The sequence below is a fragment of the Psittacula echo genome (assembly GCF_963264785.1).
Source record: "Psittacula echo genome assembly, chromosome: 1".
Classification (NCBI taxonomy): Eukaryota; Metazoa; Chordata; class Aves; order Psittaciformes; family Psittacidae; genus Psittacula; species Psittacula echo.
The window spans coordinates 43,055,671-43,078,719 of NC_137735.1; the positions used below are offsets into that span (position 1 = coordinate 43,055,671).

A 23,049-nucleotide genomic window follows, 5' to 3' on the forward strand; every position below is an offset into this window, starting at 1 on the left:
AATTGTTCAGAAAGTTTTGTGATTTTCTCAAGTTTGTAGTAGGTTGTATTTAAAATTCACTATCTGTTATACGACAAGAGATTTTTCAAACTACTTTACAACAGCAAAAGTAAAAAGACTGAAATTAAAGGACCATTGAAACCTGCAACTGCCACTAAAAAGACCTTTCCCAACTTCCCATAAAAGCTTTCAATATATATATCTAGAATATATTTATCGAACAGCAACTTGAAATTATATTACAGACGAGAAAATTCCATATAAGGCAAGTGAGTTAGTGTGGCTGCTCAGTGAATAACAATGTGTCTAATTATTTGGATTACACTGTCACATAGTTGCTGGCTCCCTTGAGAAAAATTTTCCAAATTTTTTAAAACATTTTAGATAGATGAGGTAATAGTTCAACACATTCCTTTCCAACAAGTTACATGGTAACTATAATATACACTACAGAGAATATAACAATTCCATCCCTTGTATTGATCATCAATAACATAATTGTCTCTCATTTTAACATTCGTCTTATTGGAAAAGGCATATAGCTAAAGATTCCAAATTAATTCTAAAATATCCCTAAAAGCATCAATTGTCAGATGTAATAGAAGAAAAAAAGACAAAGAATCCATTATTTACTTAAAGAAACTGTTGCCCTATAATTATTTCTAGAAAAAATTATTAAACTAGCATTACTGTGTTAACACAGCCTGTGTATTCTATTTAGTGAAAAACTGAAGAAGAAAAAGTATCCCACATAATTAATCTTTCTTATATGAATAATATGCAGCCTAGCCAAAACACAATCTAAAATTTTTTTTAAACAAAATCAATCACATTTGCTGCATCTTCTCATAGTTCAGGCAGGAAAAAGAGGATACTTTTGGCAGTTTGGAATGATAATACACACACAAGAATTTTATCAGCTTTACTGTTGTTTCTGTTTACAGTGATTATGCATATTGCTTAGACAAAATGACAAATAAAATGACACAGCCACACTCTGAGAAGCTTACAGATTAAGTATCTGACCCTGCACATCTAGGCAGATAATCTGCACCAAACGGAGTGTCAGTTAATGTGAATCAGAACCTGATAGCTTCAGGCTTTTAATTAGTAGTTGCAATTAAAAATACAACTCTGAAACTTCATCCTGATGGTTTACACCCAAGCATCTAACTCTTCTACCTGGTGTCACCTGTAGTTTGTGAAGGTCAACAAGAGAAACTGTTCAGAAATTAAGTCTGTACTTAATTGTCATTGTGTCTGTAACTGAGGTAAAATATTAATTTATCTTCTATTTTACCGACATTTTATGTCTATACCCAGTATTAGCTAGTCAGTTGTCAGCAACTTAGTCTCTTGGAAGTTAAAAGGAAAAAAGCACCCCAGGCTATGCAGTTTGCAAAAATCGGCTAAATTCCTTGTTAATGCAACAAAATTACATAAATTTAGAAAAATAATTACATATGTAAAGTGTAAAATTGAGTTCTCCAATCCTGTTTTTAGAAAAATCAGGAACATTGAGGGTTCACTGAATGCTATTACAAAATTATTAATTTCAGCAGAGTTTGTTCTACGAAGTCCAGTCCCACTGACCACTCCAGTTGCATTGATTCCTCCTGTGCAATAAAGGTAGAAAAATTTGATCCAGATGCATTAGTAATCCTTAATATGGTGACTCAATATCCCAAATAAGATGCTGTCTATGGGAGAAATAATTCACTCAAGACAGGTAAGGAAAGAATATAAAATAACAGAATATTAAATATTATTTAGAAACAGCTTAAAAATGTATATTCTTTCAGTTGCAACTGACAAAAAAATAATTGTGCAGTTAGAAAGAAAAAAAAATAGAAAAGCAAGAAAAAAAAAAAGAGTCAGCAGGCCAAAGAAATCACTTGACTGCATCCACTTTAAGGGGAAATGACCGACCTTGCTCTCTACATTTTGTCAGCAAAACTAGTACCTGAAATACCTTTGAAGCCAATTAAAGCTATTTGTTTGGGGAAAGTGGGGCAGGGAAGCCACTGACTCCATTAACATTTTTAAATCCAGTCCTGACCTGGGAATGATCAAAGGTGTTCCTGCCTTGAAAACACAACTGGCTTGAAAATTCATTTTATCTCCTTTTAAAGTTGTTATAAAAATAGTCTGATCATGATTTCTAACTAGGAAGAGTAAAAATATTTTAAATATATCAATATTGAAAGGTTAATATTTTCTTTTTTTCCTTTGTTCTGAAAAATTCCTTTCTGCTCATTCCTCAAGGTGATCCCATTTGCAAAAATCAGGAACCAAGTTAATAGTACTTCAGGAACACATAAAACATGCTTAGTAGAAAATAAATTTCAATTATGTATTTCAACATCTAATAGCATTTTTGCCCACACTTTTCATAAGTAACTTGGCTTTTCTGGAACCATAACCTGAAAGTTTACCATTCTCAGTTATGAATTTACGTATCAGTGACACAAATCAGATACTTATTTGTTTTTTAGACAAGGCAAATTCTAGTAAGAATGATGTTATTGTGTTGCTTCTAAATCTGGGTACAGGTCTGAATGGAGCTGAAAAAATAGCAAAAGGAAGAGTTGTAATCCAAGATTCCCAGTATCGCCTCTAGGAATTCACATATGCTCTCTATAGGGCACTCGGGCACTGTGATCGGGAACCTTTAGTGATGAAAGCAAAGCTTTGTACAATTTCCTTTCCCACACAAACACCTGCAGAGGGGAGTGGACTTATGGTTCCTACCAGCTTCTGCTCTTCAGTTCAATGAGATATTATTAATCAGAAATGCCAGAATAAAATAAAAATTTTAGCTTCTTTCTTTCCCCATAAAGCAAAAATATATTCTTTTTAAAGTAAAAACTAGTACCCAAAACATTATACTGACTTTCCACATTTAAAATAGAGATTGGTTTCTATGCAGAAGTAAATATCAGGAAACACAAGTTAAAACAAGCTTGAAATATCATACCTGTGTTATGGCCAAGTCTTTCGTTGGAGTGCTGCGTAAGATCAATCGTCCTGTCAATTTGAAAGATTTTTAAGTCTTCATCATCTAAGGCAATATCTCCCCAAAAGACAGCTTTAAATAAAAAAGAGCTCAATTTAATTAAAGAATGTATTTAAACAATAAAACTAATCTGAAGACTATAATGCCATGTTACAATCCCTTGGAAAATGTACAAAAATTATATATCAATATCACATATATTTGCTTACTGATCTGTATTTTTACACAAAGAAATAAAACTACCCAGTAAAAGACAAATGATTGGTTTTGGTATTCACCTAAACTCTTACAGCCTTTTTAGTTTCTTTACACATTGTCTGAATGCAATTATTTAAATGTAATGTCAATCTAATAAAAAAATTTCAGCGTGTTGTTTTCTGTAAGTAAATATAACAAAGCATAAAAGACACTGAAATATATTAAGATTTGAACTATGATCAAATACATATAAAGCTGAGAAAACACAAACTTTATATTTTCTAATATCTTCCTGCAAATGAGATTTATTTGAACTAACTTTTATTACGTTGCAATTATATTATGTATTATGTTATCCTTGCCTCAGAGAATTAATACTTTTATCTGTTTTCTGTTAAACTGAGTGAAAAAAGATATTTTTCATTTTCCTCTTGGTTTATTTATATGCTTTCCGTTTTTATAGTTAATCTCACTACTAGGATTCTTTCACATACTTTGCTTTCCCAAGCTCCTATCTCTCTTCTTTTTAACCTTTCTTTGGCCTTTGGGTTTCTTCTTCTCTCTTTTCCTGTTCTTTCAGGCTCCTTCAGGATTTTTCTGTTCAACTTCTGCACAGCTAACTCATCTTTCCTAAACTGCCATCACAACTCAATGAACCAAGATACTGGCCCACTCGCAAGAATTCAGGATCTATAATCTCAGTTTTTCATCTCTGCCTATTTTTGCTGAGATTTTACTCTGAGATCTTCCTGCCAACTCAAACTTATCATTAAAGCTGAACTCAACAGGCCACATCCTCAACCACTGTGAATGAAGTCAACAGAGCATATAGCAATTAATGTGAGCTGAAGTGGTTGTTTATTATCTTTATCCAAATTCTTCCTTTTCCCTCTCCTCTTGCTTCGATCAATAGCTCTATTATTTGCCCCCTCAGAGTCACAAAGCCACTGGGCTCAATTTTGGTGTCATCTTCAACTCTTTCCCTTTTTCCCCCCCACACAGGACTACATCACTAACTTTACCTGGTTGTTCATTATACAGTTCCACAGCCAATTGCTTTCTTAGTTTCCATACAACTAAAACCTTGTCCAGAGTCCAGCTGTTACCAATATCATTCTCTCTTGTCTACTTCCATTCAAACTGATCTTAAACATTATAGTTAACTGGTATTCTTTTTCTCACCCTGTTCTTCATATGATATTGTAGACAACATTCATCAGATAATATTCTCAGTAATTTCATGTTGCTGCATCCATTAGTATTTAATCAAATCCATATAAAAAAAATACCCACTTAAGCAAAAATGTTTCTGAAGAACTCCCTGATATTAAATTACTTCCTATCTCCATTATTCTTCTTGAATGGCAGGCACCTAAGAGAAATCACATTGAAAATGCCTTTGGTCTGCCATGTAAAATAATACTAAAAAAAAAAAAAAAAATAGATCACCTACAGAGTTCCAAAGTGTAAATAAAACTTTTCAATTAAAAACATATCCAACATCTGATGTCTTCCCTAAATATGGATATTTCCATGTATGTAATTTTTACGCAAAAATATAATGTTTCTTAGAAACCACAAGTATTTGAGACCATTTCTGAAACTGTTCAGTCACTACTAACAATTCTGAACACCCTGCTTCCAAGGGTCACTATTTTCTTATATTCACATTGGACACACTGGGGACATCTTTCCTCTGGCTAGTCTGCTCTTACCAGTGATGGGTTTTACCACCAGGCAGTGAGACAGAGCCAGGAGCAGCTCTAGAAGTTTTTACTTCCTTTAAGCTTCTAGGAAAAAGTTGTCAAATTGTCAGGGTTTTGAACAGTGAGGGGAGAAAGTCAGTAGCCTCTATCTGACTAGAGTCAAATATTATTTATTATTACTATTATAAACACCTTCTAGAGATTTACCTTGGATGTCTTTCATAACAGGGGCCACAGTATAAGCACAATGAAATATTGCAAATTTCAATAAACAGAACATAAAATGGTAAGAGGAAGAAACTATTAACATTTCAATCTACAAAGACACGATGTGCCCCAGCAGAGGTCACACACCAGACTTGAGGAAGTGCTAAAGCTTAATAGCAAGCCCATTTTTCTTTCCTGGTAATACTGAGAATTAACAAAAGGAAGGTTCTGAACTAACAACAGATGATGCGAGAAATCACTCACTGACAGAAATGTATTAGCAGAAATTACTTCGGTTTCATTGTGTAATACTGATGTATAAATATGAAATCACAACGCAAATCATACTTCAGAAAAACAATAAAGTAGAAAAAAAAATGCGGAAAATATCCTCCTTAGTCTTGACGATGCAACTATATTGCTTTACTGTGGTAACATTCTCTTTGCCATGAAAATGCAAATAGCAAAGACTATTTGCGACTGAGTTTCTTTGACACAAATGCATTGAATTTATATGCACATACGTAAAATATGGTGTTCAAGCAAGAGACAGTAACTTTTTCTGTTGGGCTAGAAAGGAAAACAAAGCTATGATATTTCTGTTAAACATCTGGACTGCTAGCTAGTTTTTGATTAGCAGCCAAGCACAAGGTTAAGTTTAACAATATACAACTCTGGCAATATAACAATAAATGCTGATGCAAGTTTGACGTAGTTGTAAACAAGTAATCTGTGTGACCAATAGGAGGTAGGTTCTCCCATGTATTAACAAAACATGAGTTAACACTGAAGAAATAAATATATATGACCGTTTGTTTAAAAGTATAATGGAAGACTTGGAGTTTAATTCAAGCTGCTTTTTTTGATGCAAGGAAGTTCTGTTTTGCAGAAAAACACAAACACACAGAGGACAAACATGATGAAAGGCAGAAACCCTGACAGAATTAACTCATTTGAATTTAGCAACAATTTAGTAATTGCCAGTTTACTTTTACTGAAAAACATGTGGTTTTCTGAATTAATTTCAGTTCAACAGGGTAGGTATATACTTAGCAAAAGAAATAACAGTTAACTGGATGCTATTTAATTTCAATATAGTCCAAACAATTAGCAACTGAGACAAAAAGGGAACTGATCGCTCCTTTTTTAAAAAATATGCGTTTTTTCTAATGAAAGGACTGCATAGAATCTAAATTCTGCCCTTCAAAGCCTGAGACACAACCCCCACCTGAATTATCAGAAAAAACCCCAAATCAAAACAAAACAAAACCCCAGGTATCTCCCACAGCTGTTAAAAGTATCCTCTAATTTTCTGGAATGCCTGTGTAAGTGTTAAAACTATTTTGTAACTAGAGGAGTCTGTATTTTTATCTCCTGCCTTAAAATTTTTATGACCTGAAACTATCTGAAGAAGTCACTCTGTATACTTCATCATGTCACACACCAATCTTAACCTTACAGAAAACAAGCAGAGGGTTGTTTGGGTATGCAAGGCATGATGTTAAAGACTTTGCTAAGAGCATGTTAGGATTAAGAGCTTTATTAGCTCCTTCTAAGGAACTCCTGAACAGAACTGACCTGGTCAGCTCTGCACCTCCCTCATTTTTCACAGATATTTAATTCATAAGTTTCATCCAGCAAACTAACAAGAATCTGACAACCAATTCACTTAGCATGATTAAAAAAAAAAAAAAAAAAAAAAAAAAAAAGGATGGAAGAATTTTCAAAATCATCCAAGCAGAATTTTAATGTAACTTTACTTATTTCAGGTTGTTTCATATTATCTCTTCTCCTATCTACCTATTTAGTGATCAGGAAAACTTGATATGGTAGGCAGCCTTTCACTTTATTTGAAAACGCAAGATTGACAATCAACTTAGGAAAAATCTGTGAAAATCTGAGACAGCATTAATTTCAGGGGAAAACTATTTCAAGTATCTTTTACTATACATAGGTTATTAATAAAAAATACATGGATTTTTTGTCCAATACTTAATAAATAGAGATATAACCTTTTATACCAAATTTCATATAACTTTTTTTTTATTTGGTTTATATTTTCATATGTTTTATACGGCCATGACATTAGGCACAGTAGAAGTCTGTTTTTCTGTACCGATGGAGAACAATTTATGTGGAGCTGTTAAAACAGAAAATACTCTCCACCAGTACAGTAGATGCAGTTCTGCTTTCACACAACTCCAAGCCCTCAGCCAAACAACACTTTCAGAAAGGTCTGATTTTATTAAAAGGCAAAGCATTGCCATGCAAAGCAGCAAAGTTTGCTACATGTAAACAAAGAACTCACAAGCATGAAAACAAACAGGAAAATAAGTAGATTGTAAAAAATATCTGCCATCCAGAAAAACACACCTTAATATTACCATGTAACTAATGTGATTAGGAAGGAAAAATAAGATTAGCTATAAAATACAGACAAGCACAGGAACTACAGCTACATTTTACTGCTTGTAACAGGAACTATCATTTTTATCATCAATAATTAAGGTTCATCTGGAAAGTTCTCTCTGCTAATCTACTGTCTTCCAACAAGAACATCGCCGCATCAAATATCCAGTATTATAAAGGAATAAAATGTGCTACTAAGTATAGAGTATAAAAACAAATAATGAAATAAAAAATAAAAATATATGCAAACTATTTTAAATATATGGATGTTTGAATCAGTTAGCATACATATGAAAAAAAAATAGGCTTTCATGATTTTCTAGCAGATGGTCAGAAGTACATGGAACAAGAAAGAAATCATGTGGTTAAATCCATGAGGCTATGATACGCAGTAAGGTGGCTCATTCTGGGATTTGAAATATCAATTAGCATGCAAGTCTGAAAATATATACAGGAGTATATTCCTTATAATTACAATAACAAAATTACCTACATCAAACTTCCTTCACATTTTGTCCTATAATAATAATTTTTAAAACTCAAATCATAAACATCCATTTCAAAATAAAATATATTCCTGATAGTATTCATACTGATATTAGTAACAAAGTAGAAAATGCATCTAAGACTGCTGATGTTTGCCCCTACAGCACACTAGTGAAGCAGAAGAGAATCAGCTCTACCTTGCGGAAGGGAGGAGCACCGAGCTACCAAGGACAGCTCTAAGAGACTACACCGCCAGAGACCACTGCGATCCAGAACCATTTTCATGATGTGATTTGTTCTGATGACTGTGCAGGCTAGAAAAATGTTCAATTAAGGTACAACTTTCCCACATTTGGAAAATCTGTGAAAATAACAGAAATTCTCTCTCATACATTCTCAAACTGGGATGTTAACTGTGATCAACCACAAAAGTATTCTGCTGTTCTGTGAGCAGATGGAGAATTGTGACAGGGAGATTACTCCTGTACTGAGAAGATACCACTTAAAGGATTAAGAAAATATTAGAAGACATTTAAAAAGTGAAGCCTCAGAATTTGGTATGCTACTGGGAGTGGAAAGCACAGGAAGTTTATGCTTCATCCCCCTCATTAAAGCTGCCAAGAACGGACAACAAAAATATTAGAGTTAACTTCAAGGCAAAATTAAAATCTGAGAAGTTAATGCCCTTTGATGGGTGGGACTCCCCGCACTTTTCAAAGTCTGACCAGTAATTCACGCAGCAAGAGGTACCAAAAAGTGTCTTGGCCCAGGTTCAGGGCAGATACTCATCAAAATCCACATGTGCAGTGGTTCCAATTCACAGCCTCTTCTAAAGCTGAGTCATTGAGTACTTCCCTGTAACAATACTGCTATGTGCATTATAGTCTATCTGGTGAGTCATTTTGCTCCATCCAATCTATTCACAGCTTATGTAACTGCCTCTAAGTCTGAACAGAAAAAGGAAAATTTAGAGTTATACAAGTAAAAACTGCTTCATCTCATTACAAGGAAGACAACATACAATACAATAATTAACCTGATTTGAACAGTCTTCAAATCAGTTCAGCCATTCCAAGATTTTCAGGTGCAATCCACTTTTCTTGGAAAACATTAAAATGGGAACAAGACAGGGCAAACAAACAGCAAAAGATGTTACATGCAACCACAAGCATAAGATTGCATGCCATACCCTGAACTCTTTCTATCATTGTTCATTATGAGTGGTACATTCAGCTGTAATTGAGTAATAAATTTCAATGTTACTGTACAGAGCTCACAGAATATTCAAAAACAATTTATGAATTAAAATTGAAGTTAATTGAATCATGTGTTTGATATTTATACAAATCAACTTTTTATCGAACAAAGATTACAGCAAAAAAAAGTTAAATAAAACTTTGACATTAAGTAGAAGACTAAGGCAGCCTATTTTCACAGACATACCAAATCAAGAAATTAGCCACTTCATTAATTTCACCATACAGCATTTTCAAATCTACACATGACATTTAGTACGTTAGTGAAACGTCTTGATTTACTTGAAAAAGCTCACACAGGCACACCTGAAAGGGATATAACACCTCTGACTGTTTCCTTCCATGCTCCTACTTACTGTGAAATACATAAAAAAACAAGCTTATTAACACTCATACCAGTTCTATTTTTCAAGACTCCTGTTTCAATCTCCTAACCAAAAAGCCACCATTTTCCCTAAGGAATGTATCATTTTAACTTCTATCAGAAAATAAAATAACGATGGCAGAATACTTTAAACATCTCCAGACTATACACCAGTTAGAAATACAATCCTCCATTCTTTTGAATGTTGCATCTCTTGACAACAGCTCACCTACGCGCATACATTAAGTTGTCCTGAAATTAACTAGCTTGTGTATGGCAGAAAGGTACCCTTTAAAAGCACAAATTTTAATGCAATTTACTGAAATCTTCAATGATACAGCTTCCCCATTGACATCACTACCTGCAACTTACCACTGTCTCATGTCACCCACTCTTGGAAGCTTCCCCTGTGTTGCCCCCACACAATGCTTTTAGCTTCCTTCCTTCCTTTCACCATGTGTTCTGACTTATAGCTAGGGTCCTGGCAAGGCAACATCCTTGTTGGGGCCAAGTTACACTTGTGGAACCCCATCTGTGATACACAATATTTCACTGCAACTTCTTCACACTGTTCTCCAAACTCTGCAGGAAGTTATTACCAAACTGACCCAACTAGGACAGAAAAACAACCAGGTATGACCTGACTATGGACACAAAACCCCACTGTAGAGCCAAAGACAGATGCTGAGAAGCATCTCCCATCCTATGGAGCCAGCCAGTTCCAGACATCCCTTCCAGGAGCACGGCAATCGGATCGTAGCACAAATGGACTGTGTGTGAAGTAGCATACAGCACTGGGGCATGTTCCAAGTTTATCAAAGCATGAAACATCTCCAATACAAAGCAAAACTCCCAAGGAAAATGGAATATTTGTGACACTCTTTATCAGGGTAAAATGTCCACTTACCAAAAGCAACATTTGTAGAACCTGACGTTTGTAAAAGGGGATATTAATTTGCTAGAGATGTTTCTCTATGGCAGAGCATAAATCTTGATTTAAAGATGTCCATTTCCTCTGAGCTAACTACAGCTTTTACTTTGCTCTTAGTTTGGAAGTAGTGACTTCTTCAATTCCACATTTTTTGAGGGGCAGTTTCATATTCCTTTAAAATTAGTATAAAACAAAAATCTTCAAGAAAGCAAAGACTTTTGACAGAAGTTGCAGTCTTAAGTAAAAGAAAAAGCTTCACTCCTAAGCTTACTCGATAGTATTTTGAGCACATGATCTTTAAGAAAGCAACAGCTCCTCTTGGATGAACTGTTCAACCTGGCAAGCTTCCTGATTTTCAGTAATTATTTTCTTTTTCTTTATGCAAGATTATCACCAACACTCCACATACTCTGTAACTGGTAAAATATATTCCTCATGTAATAGGTTAATTGATGAACTGAATGCAGAGGACACTGCTGCAAGTAGTAAAGTTGTCTGCACATTATGTTGTCAAAGCAACCAGCTACTTTCTTCATCATCGGTCACTGCCTCAAGCCAGATATTGGAAAAACAAACCTACCGAGATATACACGAATTGAAAGTGATCCATTTACCCATCCTGCTATTAACCTTTTAAATTATTTTCTACTTTTTTTACTGCAGTTTTTAGACTGCAGACTCAAAATTTAAAAAAATAAATAAATAAAATAAAAAATTTGAAACACGAGCCTTTCTTAAGAGCAGTTATCAGCCACTTCAAAAGGAAAGCCACACCAAGAAACCAGGGGCTCTCAGAAACATCACTGGCTGCCAAAAATATAGAACAATAACAGCTGATTTTTCTCACCACAACAAATGCTGACCTGCTCTATATGAAACCACAAGCAAGCGAGTACCATCATTTCCAGGGTCTGCCACTTCTGCTACTGTCATAACCAAGGCAGTGAGGCAAATATTCTCCCTCTTCCTGGGAAAGGTGCATGCCACCCCTAGCAGAAGCCACTGCTCCAGCTAGCCTTTCATTTAATGACAGCAGACCGTTGTTTCTGGCATAGAAAAGCGGGCTGAAGGGTCATGGGATTTTTTTGCTGTTCCCAGTTACCCGCAAATCCTGATGACTTCTGCGATAGCTGGCTTTACTAAGGAGGCTAGAAAAATACACCGGGGGGGAAATTAAGGTCTACAATATCACCACAGCCATAACTACCCCAGTTAGCCCTGTATAACCACTATGATGCTATAAAATTCATCTTCTTTTTACTCTGAATCTCTATTATCCTGTGAATAGCCTTAGGGTCGAGGTCTACAAAGTTAATTATACGGCTAAGCTTTCTCACAGTAGAAAGATCAGGCCCCCTGAGGCAAAATTATCACTCTTAAAAGGCAATCTTTTTAAAAATATAGAAAATATGTAAAGGTATAAAACTAAAAGAACAAAACTCATTGTTTTCAAATTAAGACTAGAAATTAAGTACACAATTGAATAATTATTTAAAAATGGGAAAATGGATAACTTTAAAATAAGCTGTGTATAGAAGAATGGAGAAAAACCCTTGTTGGGAAGAATGCTGTCTGTCTGAGCATGCCACCTACATGAAACAGCTGTGAGGGCTGAGACAGACACAGCAGCTGCTACAAGGCCTCCCCAAAGATGCAAGCCTTAGACATTTTCATTTAAACACCAGGAAAACAGAATAGCACCACCAGATCAAGTGAATTGACCAAGCTAACTCATAATGCATGGCACAAGCCAAAGGATTAAACAAACTCTTTTATTCTTTGCCATTACACCCATATTAATCAACTGTATCTATGTCATACAGAATTCCGTGTAACACAGCAGCTTTTTTATAGCTTTTTGGTTTACTCATACTGTCTCATGTTCATGTCAAAATAGCTTCTCTAGGTTCACAAAAGAAATTACATTTTATAAGTGAAGTACCATACTTTTCATAACTTTTTCCACATGATTAATATTTTTTTGCTCAGAGCAAACTTAGGCATTTTTAAATTAAAATAATACTTTCATCATCATAAAACAACTGTCCATCACTTGAGCACAGTACTAGTTTCCTTGTCCTAGAAATTGAATTAAATCAGTTCAGCATGGTTATTATAGGAAAAATCATTTTCTTGTTTTATTTGGCAGGTTTGAAACACTGTTTTCCTTCTAATCAGAGGTAAAAATGAACTAGAAACTTACATGTATAGATTCACCTGCATGAGTGCATTTGGGGACAGGGAAAGTGTTACTTCGTAGTACAATCTTTTCAAAGCACAGATCAGTTCCTAGTTTGATGACTTTGATGCTTCAGTCTTGAAGCCTCAGAAGGAAAGTAACAGCTCTATCTGAAGACAGGAAACTGCAGCACAATTATCATACAAACCATCAGATACTGGAAATGAAGTTAATTTTGTTTCCTAGAGTTTTGCAGCTCTGGTGGTCAACACATATTATGGTAACTTGGGAAGAGCAAGTGGGCTTTCGACGTTAATAGCAAAGCTTACTTAAGCGAAAAATCATGCAACTCAGAAGACACTTTACATGCTAGGTACCTGCAAACTAAAAACTTTCAAGGAGTTTGGAGTTAGTCATCTGCATCCTGACCAGTCATCAAGCATGAAAGCTTTCACCACATTATTAGAACCCAGAAAAGGTAGCAGAGGAACAAACCGACACAAAGTGAAAGTTGTGAGATACACAACCTTGAGCATAGACCGTAAGGACTATAAATATCTTCCATGCTTCCTCTCCCATCATTAAGAAAAAGCACACAGGTTCAAGGAAAAGAGGTTGCAAGGAGCAAGAAAATCAAATCAAATGAAGCTCAATGGAAGAGAACTACGAAGTGGAGAAAAAGAGGTGAAAGAATGTGGCCACTAGGAAACCTATACCATGCAGAAGGCAAGCAGCTATAGAGTATTTAGTTTTAGCCATCTACAATTAATTTACTTTTTTTGAGAAAGAGAAAATTTTTAGTGACATGGAAGAGCTGGGAAGACCAAGATAATTTAAGACTTTGCCTAAATGTTTGTATTTCAGAGGACAGAGGGAAAATTCTTTATCTGCTTTCCACTTCCCATACCTTAGAGAAAAAAGTTCCAACCTATTCAGTAGAATGGAGATATTATTGAATAATTGAACAGTAAGGATTTCAGAGAATAAAATCCTTTTCTAGGATGAAGAACAAAAATAATAAAACCCTCAAAATTCACTTAAATTTGTGGTGGGAAGTTCTGGTCACAATTTCAATTTAACATCCTAGTCTTTTGGTGAGTAAGTTACTGGGTCAAAAATTATGGGGTTTGATAAACTGTAGGAATAGTTTTATATACACTACAGGAAAAGGAGTACTTTAGATGAGTGGCTCCTAGGTCTTCAGCCTTTGCAAGCATATTTTCCTGGGGGTTTGCTGCTTCTGAACACACTCCGGCAAGTCAATTTTTAATGATGCCCCTGGGAGAATCCTGGTGCAAGGTCTGGAGAGACAGCTCAGCACAAGGATGGTCACAGCCAGCACAGTCCCAGCACTGTGTAGCAGCCTTGAGGGGGAAGCAGCAGTAGGTGTTTGGGAATTTGGATGACAACCCAGAAGGTGGCTGATTTACAAAAAAGAACCTAGAATTACTGTTTAGCTGATATCTCACTTCGGAAATACCAGCCTTCCAGAAATTTCACAGCCATAATGTCTTTCCGCTAGTGCTACAGACTGTTACTATGGAGTAGAATTGCATAAGGAACTCAGTAATACATGAGAACTCCCTTAGCAATTTTGTTGTGCTATGGCAATAAGAGGCCACATATTTAAACAGTAACACTTTCTTTAAAACTTGTCATTAGAATATACTAACCATGCCACATTAACGTTATATTGCAGCAGCACTGATCTATGTGGAAATCCTCTCCTGTACCTCTTTCTCATCTTCAGGAAACAAAAAAAAAAAATGTATTTCATTTCTCACAGACATAAAATCCCAACTAGGCTTAAGTAGTACCTCTAAAACAGAAAATCCCTGAATAATCATTAAATGCAACCAAAGATTTACACAGAAAGCTCAATGGCGCAGAAAGGGAAGTGGCTCTCTGAGGGATTATCTGGCATTCAGGATCAAGGTTCTCCTCATACCACATGAAATAAATGTTGCTCCATTTGCACAGTCATAAATTTAAACATGGAGAATTATTAAACTATATATAAATAAATCGTTATTTAGGTTTCAGAAGTGTTTTCCATTATCAGCTGCAGCTTTCTGTTTCAGTCATTTCTGTCATGAGCCTCACTTTTAAGTCATGCCATCTCGGTTTTTAGCACATCATTCTGCAACCTGGCTCTGCAGAAGAGACAAGGAAAGCAACTAAACAGCTCTTAATGCTGCTATTTTTTGGGAGTGATCCTGTGCTTAACACAGCAAGTTTTGGGTGTTGGACCAACAAAATTCTATATTCCTTGTCCACATATTCAATAGATGTCTTCTACCACATTTTTCTTTTGTCACCAGAGTACAATACAGCTAAAATGTTGAAGCATGATTATTTTACTCTGTATCATCCAATTCACATCATGGTTTAAAAAAGAAATGATGAGTCCTATTCATCACAACTATTTTACTTACTTGTTACTGAGCACAATATTTATTTTTTTCAGCATTTTTAATTTAAGGGTTTGGGGTTTTTTTTCCCCATGGAGACTTTGCACAGCTGCTGATTACATTTTGGACACAGTAAGCAAAGCAGAAATTGCTTTACTCAAAGTTAGTGAGGCAACAGTGAGTGTACAGTGGAAAATCACTGATGTTATCTAACTCCTAATATCAAGTTATTAGTTAGAATTTTATACTCTTTACATCTGACTCTTACATAACTTGATATTCTGAGGAATTTTAGCCATGATAGTACTCCAGACAGAATTTATACAATCATTCTAATATTTTGCCTCTTGATAGTTACAATGAAACCTCATCCCAGCTTCACATTTATTCCCTCTTGAAAAACACTATTCAGTGTAGCTGCTGAAAGCTCTCTTAAATCCTTGGTTTTAAACAGTAAAGAGTATTAGACTTTTGCAAGTATTCTGCTGCAAGCCAGCAGAATCTCCGCCCCATTCTGAAGGGAATTATACTTGTTGCATGCAGTCCAAACTTACTCATTTCCTAGGTTTTGGCATTGTTGGTAATTCAAGTGTCATCAACAGAACTTAAGTGGGGGAGGGAGAGGAGAGAGTGATAAAAAAAGAAACTACACAGCTCCAACTTTCTCCTGTCCCTACAGTTTCTTTGCAAGCCTGCCTTTATCCCCAGACTTTTGAGGCTGCAACAACACATGCCACCCCCAATCTGCCACAATAGCGATTAGGTTAAACCGAGCATATTTACAGTGGTATTTTACGTAGTGACTTAGAGTTTGCTACTTATTTGCAACTGATTATCAGACTAACGTACCAAAAGCAAATTAAGAAAAAAGCAGTCCAATAGCAAAACCCACTTCTGATTCCCATGGATTTTATTACAGTTTTGTGGTATAAAATAGTAGCTAAGAAAAGTTTAGTAAAAGTTTAAGAATTTCACAACTCTTAAAAGAAAGCAGATAGTTATACCTTGGTTAAGCTTTCCATTTCCAGAAAGTCAGTCCTATGCTGATCCTCATTTTATAAGGCATTTTAGCTTGTATGCCAATGCAAATAACAGATCCTGCATTTTTCTCCACGTCTACTATCCTTTTCTTGCATTCGTTAAGCCACTGCAGCTCCTCATGTACAGCTTACCACCAGATTTCTTAAGCTGCTGTATGACAGCAGCCCATATGTTAGCAGGAATAGTGAACCATGATCCATTTGCCATCCCACGTGCAGACATCGCTTCTCCCCTTGCAACTGCAACAGTCTTAATTACAGCTGCTGTTTGCATGAATACAAAGAAGATAGGCACTAAGTATTTAATGGGTTTAATGCCTTTTGGCTTAATTAATAAAGATGTTAGTGCTTAAATTAGTCCTAGAGTATTTTTAGATGCCTTTTAATACAATTCAGCAGCTGGAACAAAGGACATGAGCCAAACATGTTGTTTCTAGCCAGCTCACCCTGAGCTAGCACGGTCTTCTGGCTATGAGGGGTGTGTCATTTGACAACAACACAGTGGTGACCTCAAATAACTTTTCAATATATCTCTGAAAGTAGAAATTACACAAGATACTGCAACTACTAAGCTTCCTTCAAGCTCAGAGAAAATACAAATATTTAAGAGCGCTAATATTCAGAGCAAATATGTCAAATTAAATATCACCCTTTTCAGAGGACTGCTATTAAGTCTATGGCATTTAGGATCTAGTATTTCAATATTCCTTCACTATTAAGATTTTAGGAAACAGAAAATTTTAACAGGCTCCCTAACTCCTAGATGATCTTTATTCTTTTATACTTTCAAAATGAACTATTCATAAATAGACATGAATATGTAGAAACCACATAAGCACTTGAACAAATAAAACTTGAGTGTCCATAAAACATATTGCCGTATCACTTATGCCTGAGTAGATCACATGTATTATTACTGTGTTTAGAAAACTTTGTGTCCAGAATGATGTCCAAATGTTAAATGAAGAATCCTATATTATCAAATGGCATATTCCTGTAAATATTTGAGAGAATTCTGCTCTACATGTGGGAGGAAAAATAACCAAAAACCAACATACACATTCTTCTACCCACTATTTCTTGTTCTATGAATTCTAGTCTGTAAGTCACAACCCTAAAGGCCCACATTTCTCATGTAAATACATACTTGTTTCAGGTGTTTCCCTGAGTTAACACAGAGTAATTGAAAATACAATTCCTAGTAAAGGACAAAATGGAAGGATTTGCTAACTCAGCGCTCTAAAGCACTGCTGTTTAAGGCAGCCAACCCATTGGTTTTTGGATATCAGAGTACTCAAATAATTCAGTGTATTCTGGGACAGGTAAGATTTTAAGTGAATGACTCTGGGCCACTCCCAAGTTTTGGAAAGGCCAGCCAGTCACCTAAACTTTATATTTTCTGTCCACAACTAAATATTCACAGACTGTCATTTTACAGAAATTTATCTGTTTAAAGCTCTTCTAGGAAGGGCTGTAAGACAACATTTCAGATTGTGGATAGGCAGCTTCAATACCGCTTCAGGTGTTAGAGAGCTGTAATGCGCTCCTATTGTGAAAGTCAGTGCCTTTCAGTTATAAATTATTCCCCAAGAACATGACTAAAAATCTTACTGCAATATTGTTATTACTGTTATAATTACATTAAAGTGGAGAATCCATTCAAACACCATATAAAAACTGATCTGTAAAAGTGTCAATTAAAAGCGCCATGGATGCAAAAATTACATTTGTGGTTTATAAATTAATCTTGCATTTGCTAGTTCTGAGAGAACATTTATTTCTATAACTGAAGAGGAAGAAAGCCCAATATTTTAAACATACTATTTTTTTTAATACAATCAGTAGAAGGAGATCAGCAAAATCTTTTAGAAATGTTGCACTCATTTTTAACTGACATGTTAATTATAGAACTAAAGAAGCTCTAAAGAGACAGAAGGTAGAATAGAGACAGACAGAAAACTGTCACAATCTACAAGACATAATGTGAAAGAAAAACAAAAGGAAAATCCTGTACTACAGAACTTATGCTTTTGGTTTTGGTTTTGTTTGGGTTTTTTTTTTAACGGCAGGCAAAAGGAAGAAACCTAGCTCTAGATTGTGAATATACCAGAAAGCTGTCTTTGCAGCATCCTAAAGACTCTTGTAATTTTGATGAATGCATTAGAAATTCATAAATGCACAAGGGACACTTCAGAGAGCAGTAAATGACCTAACCCAAAGTTTGAGAACAGAAGACATCTTCATGTGCTAAAATGACTTCATTTGTTTTCATAGAACATGGGAGGAACATCTGGCAGGACAGGAAAGGATTCTGGATCTTTTTAAGGCATCAGAGCTGAAGTTAGCAGGAGGGATTTGGGGGATGGATTTTTTTTCTGATTGCTTGTTTGGCTTTTGCAATGGGGTACATCACATTTCTGGGACTTCGAGAAAATGAGCAAGAACATTCAAGTCCAAAATTGAACAGAAAGGTTCCAACAAATCTTGAGAAAGTACAGAAGTTTAAAGATCGGTGGAATGTGAACTTTAAGAGAATAAATCAAAAACCTGCAAAATAAGCATCACTATTATACCACCTGCAACAATTCCATGCATTTGGAAGAAAACACTGAAAAGCTTCTGAGTCACTAAAACCAATTCTTCAATTCCCAGTCCTATGCTGAGTGACTCGACTTGACTTATCCAGTCTATTTGTGATGCCTCAAAGGTTATTTATTGGATTTGCATTAAAGCAAATTATCTTGATAAAATGAGACAAACATCTCAGGGAAATAATGTACTCAGCTAACTCCACAGGGACTGGAGTTACTAACAGAAATCAGTACTAACAGAAATCCTGAAAAGCAAAATGCATCTGCCATTGTCCTCCTTCCATAGGCTGTACTGAACAAAGAGTAGTGCTAGCTACTGGTTAACTAATGGTGATAACCAGGCCCAGCACAGAGCTACACATATTGCACAGGATCTCACATGCCACCTGTCACAGAGCTACCCCAGGGAATTTCTCAGGTGGCCTTGCCCTACAAAGAGCACCTCTAGCCCATAATCTCAGCAAAGCCTCATGTGCAAACATGAAAACACTAATATGCTCGACTACAATCGCTAAGTAAAAAAATATGTTTTCTTCAAGTATGGAATCAAATATTAGTTCCAGCATGGGAGTAGGAAAATAAGCTTTCTTCCTAATGATTACATAGTTTTCCATTTGGTAAGTGGATTTTTCTGTTCATGTTTCAAAAATTCAAGTCTCTGATTTGGTTAATTTATCTATGGGGTTTTCCTTTCATTTAACTCCCAAAACATAAACACTAATTGGGTGAAAGCAGAAATGTAAAAAAACTGGTAACATAACTTAAGAACTAATACACCTGTTATTTTTTCCATGTTACCTATAGTGCCAATAGTACCTAAAATTAACCTAATTATTAAACCTAAATTAAAAGTCCAATCACATATCCAATCAAAATTTTCAGGGAATGTCCAAAAGCTCATTTTTTATCAACCTAACACTTACAATAAAAAGATTTCACTCTGAAGTTTTATTAACATAGAAGTATGTAACTGGTCAAGCTACTAAATTCAGAACCCTCCTGGCACCATCAACTTTATCATATGTATCTTCCTGTAATTTATCCAGAACCGTTTTAAAATGGTATGCATTTTATATATCCCTGCACTCTTCCTACTGAAAACTTTTTTCTGTGATACTTCCATTTTGAAGCTGATTTTGCTTACTTGGCTTTAGATTTCTATTTTTTTGAAAAACCTGTCAACACTACCACTCAATTTTCATAAACCAATACCACAGATGCAAAAGTAGAGGCCATTCCTACTATTTGAAATACATCAAGTCAGAGAGTACAATTTTCTGACAGTACTAATGGAATTCCTACCATGCAATAAAATTCTGTAAGAACATTTAACTGATAACATACTTCATGTTACCAAATAATAATAATGCTAAATCAAAATGATTGTAGTCCTACTGCACAGCAAGATACAGATAGCTATAGCTTAAAATTACTAGCAAAGTAATGAAGATAAGTGGATTCTTAAAGACAGACATAATGACAGCAGGAGTTAACTTATCAGACAAATTTTATACTCAGAGATAAAAACGATTACTTTAAGACTTTTAAATCTCGAGGCTAATATAAGATTGATAAACTAACTTTGTCTTTAATTTGATAGCTATGTCACACTCTCATGTCAGAAACTAAATGGTTCTTCCGTATATAACTGAACCAATTATCTCCATATTAGTAGCATTAGACAAAATCAGTCATATTAAATTGATTTAAATAGCCTTTTGACAAGAGAAGGCTTAGTTAAGTACAAAGAATTATGAATCATCTGCATCTTTTTTCTCGCAACAACTATATCTTAGCTTAAAGTGATATAACTGTTTTTCAATTAAAAGAATATATAGAAACACTTATGAAGAATCAGCAAATAGCATGGGGTTACTGTAAATATATGCAATGAGAAAGACAGGTCATAAATCCAGAGTGACCTGGCTTTCTTGCTAAACTGAATCCAACACAATCCAAAACAACAATCAACATCTAACTCAGGTGAATGTTAGAAAGCTCATGTGTTTAGAGTATGTGCACGCACATGCATATACCTGTGAAGAATGTAGGTCACACTATGGGAAGCCAGACAGCATCCTAGCAAACAGTCTCACCAAAAGTACTTTGGATCTGCATGAAATGCGACCTCAAAACCAATGGTTTGGTCCAACAGCAGCCAAGAAGCAGTGCACACCCTTTGACTTGAGAGGCAGTTCTTGGCTACCTACACTGTGTGTACCTTTGGCCATCTCATCAGAGAATCATTAGGCACACGGATCACACAGAGATTGCTCAGTGTCTTATCAAGCTGGCCAACCATGGAAAACAACGTGGGAGAAAGCTGGGAAAAAGCCCAGGGTACACTGGGGATGCAGCTGGATACAAACAAGATAAATTACTAATGACCATTTACGAACCGGATACGGAATTAGCAGAATGGCGAATAACCAGGCAAACATGACTTTTAGTGTAATATTATGGCCCAGAAAGTGTAAGCTATTTTGACAGAAGGATGGTGCATAAGTGCAGTATTTTGCCTGGTAAACGATCTTAGTAAGCTATTGGCAGAACAGTTAGCGTTTGGATAAGCTCTGTCAACAGAATGCTGACAGACTGGAACAGGTTCAGAAAGGATTCATGCAAATGATTTTTCAGTACAGTGAGAGAGCTGAGGAAGTCAGTATGTATAACTTAACAGAAACAATTTTATATGGTCTGATCTTCAATAAAATAGTCATGAGAAAGATTTCATTCGCTGACAATTCTTAGTCCAGCTGATAAAAAAAAACCCAAAGTAAACAGATAGAAATTAATAGCTGGAAAATTCAAACTTTACGCAACACATCATTATGAAGTACTGCATAACGGACCCAGAAAGACATTTACACCACAGCAATGATCATAAGCTAAATACTCCTGATTACCTTTTGTCTTTAGAATCTTTTTTGAAAAGAAGCTCTCAGCCAAGTCACTAATATATTTTATTTTTATTGTAGCTAACATGTACGGCTATTGAACTATCCCGGATAATTATTGTCTTATTAATTTATATATCCATTACTTGATTCCTAAAGTTCACCAAGAATGAAACTGTATTCTGCACTCTAGAAAAAATGAGTTGTAAGTAGAGCTTGCACTACCTTAAAACAGCAGAAAGAAAGAAACAGATTTTAGGAGGCAGAAGGAAGGATAAGTGCTTGATGTGACAGTCATAAAACGGAGCCATCAATTGAAAATCTCTTTTATGGCCTACTTAATTCCAGTCCAAAACACTATATTTGAAACAAGTTCAGTCCCCAGATGCAAACAGAAGCGAAACAACTGCCATTGCTCTACAGAACCCACAGAAGAGCGAGGTCTTTCCTTGAAGGCAGTACAAGGGAGACAGAATCTGGAAAAGAGACCATGAGAAAAGAAAAAAAATACTCTTATATGAGTTTATCAGAAGTAGCAGTCAGCAAAAGTTGTTTCTTGATCAAAGAAAATAGTAACATTATTAAGTTACAGAAGAGGAAAGTATCTCAATTTCAAGAAAGCCGGAGATAAAATATGTATCTAATATAGGCAATTGGAATAACAGATTGCTCTAATATTCTTCATCCCTAAAGATAACGTGGAACCTCCCTCATGTCTTTCAGAGGTTAACTTTGACCAAATCAAGAGACCTATTTCTTTTTTTTTAATATTAAGTACAAATATACACCTTCCAGTGCTTTCAGAAAACCTGCTCTTTACTGTCTGCAGCATTTAAGTAAAATTCTTGTTATAAAACAGTCTATGATGTTTAACAAATGTAGAAAATAAATCCCCCCAGGCACACAATACGGTTTTTAGGATGATTTAATCAGCACACACAAATTGACAGAACATTTTCATTCTCACCGCATAGCTACAGATTAGGATAAATACATGAAGGAGACAGCCTATGTTTCACGGATCTGGCTTCTGTTGCCTGTCCTTGATGTCTGACATTTTGCAGACGAACTTAGCTTCATCCAAAAACTTGTTAAGGTGTTTGTGGCAATCAGTCAGGAAGCACACTACAGTTGACAACAAAAGCTTTCATCACAAGATGTAGCCATTCTACTTCTGACCAGGTTTAGCACCAGCTAGAACGACTTTTGCGTGTTCAGATCAACATACATCCCACCACTTTTTAATTTGGACCTGCAAAGTACCCAAAATCCCTGTATAAATCCTGAATTGAAAAGACAGGGCAAATTCTTAGCACCTGGTTTCAGCTGGTTCAGATGTCTTGACGGAAATATGCGGC

The 23,049-nt window shown here is 35.5% G+C and overlaps 1 protein-coding gene across 2 annotated transcripts in view; it reads right to left on the minus strand.

The window, feature by feature from the left end:
• TLL1 (tolloid like 1) overlaps positions 1 to 23,049 on the minus strand; it is a gene marked incomplete at both ends in the record, with an annotated part of 131,218 nt that overhangs the window by 68,963 nt on the left and 39,206 nt on the right. For both annotated transcript variants that reach the window (XM_080618685.1, XM_080618684.1), the window contains one exon: positions 2,978 to 3,088. In XM_080618685.1, the coding sequence (XP_080474811.1) occupies positions 2,978 to 3,088 (111 nt within the window). The remainder of the gene's footprint in view (positions 1 to 2,977; positions 3,089 to 23,049) is intronic.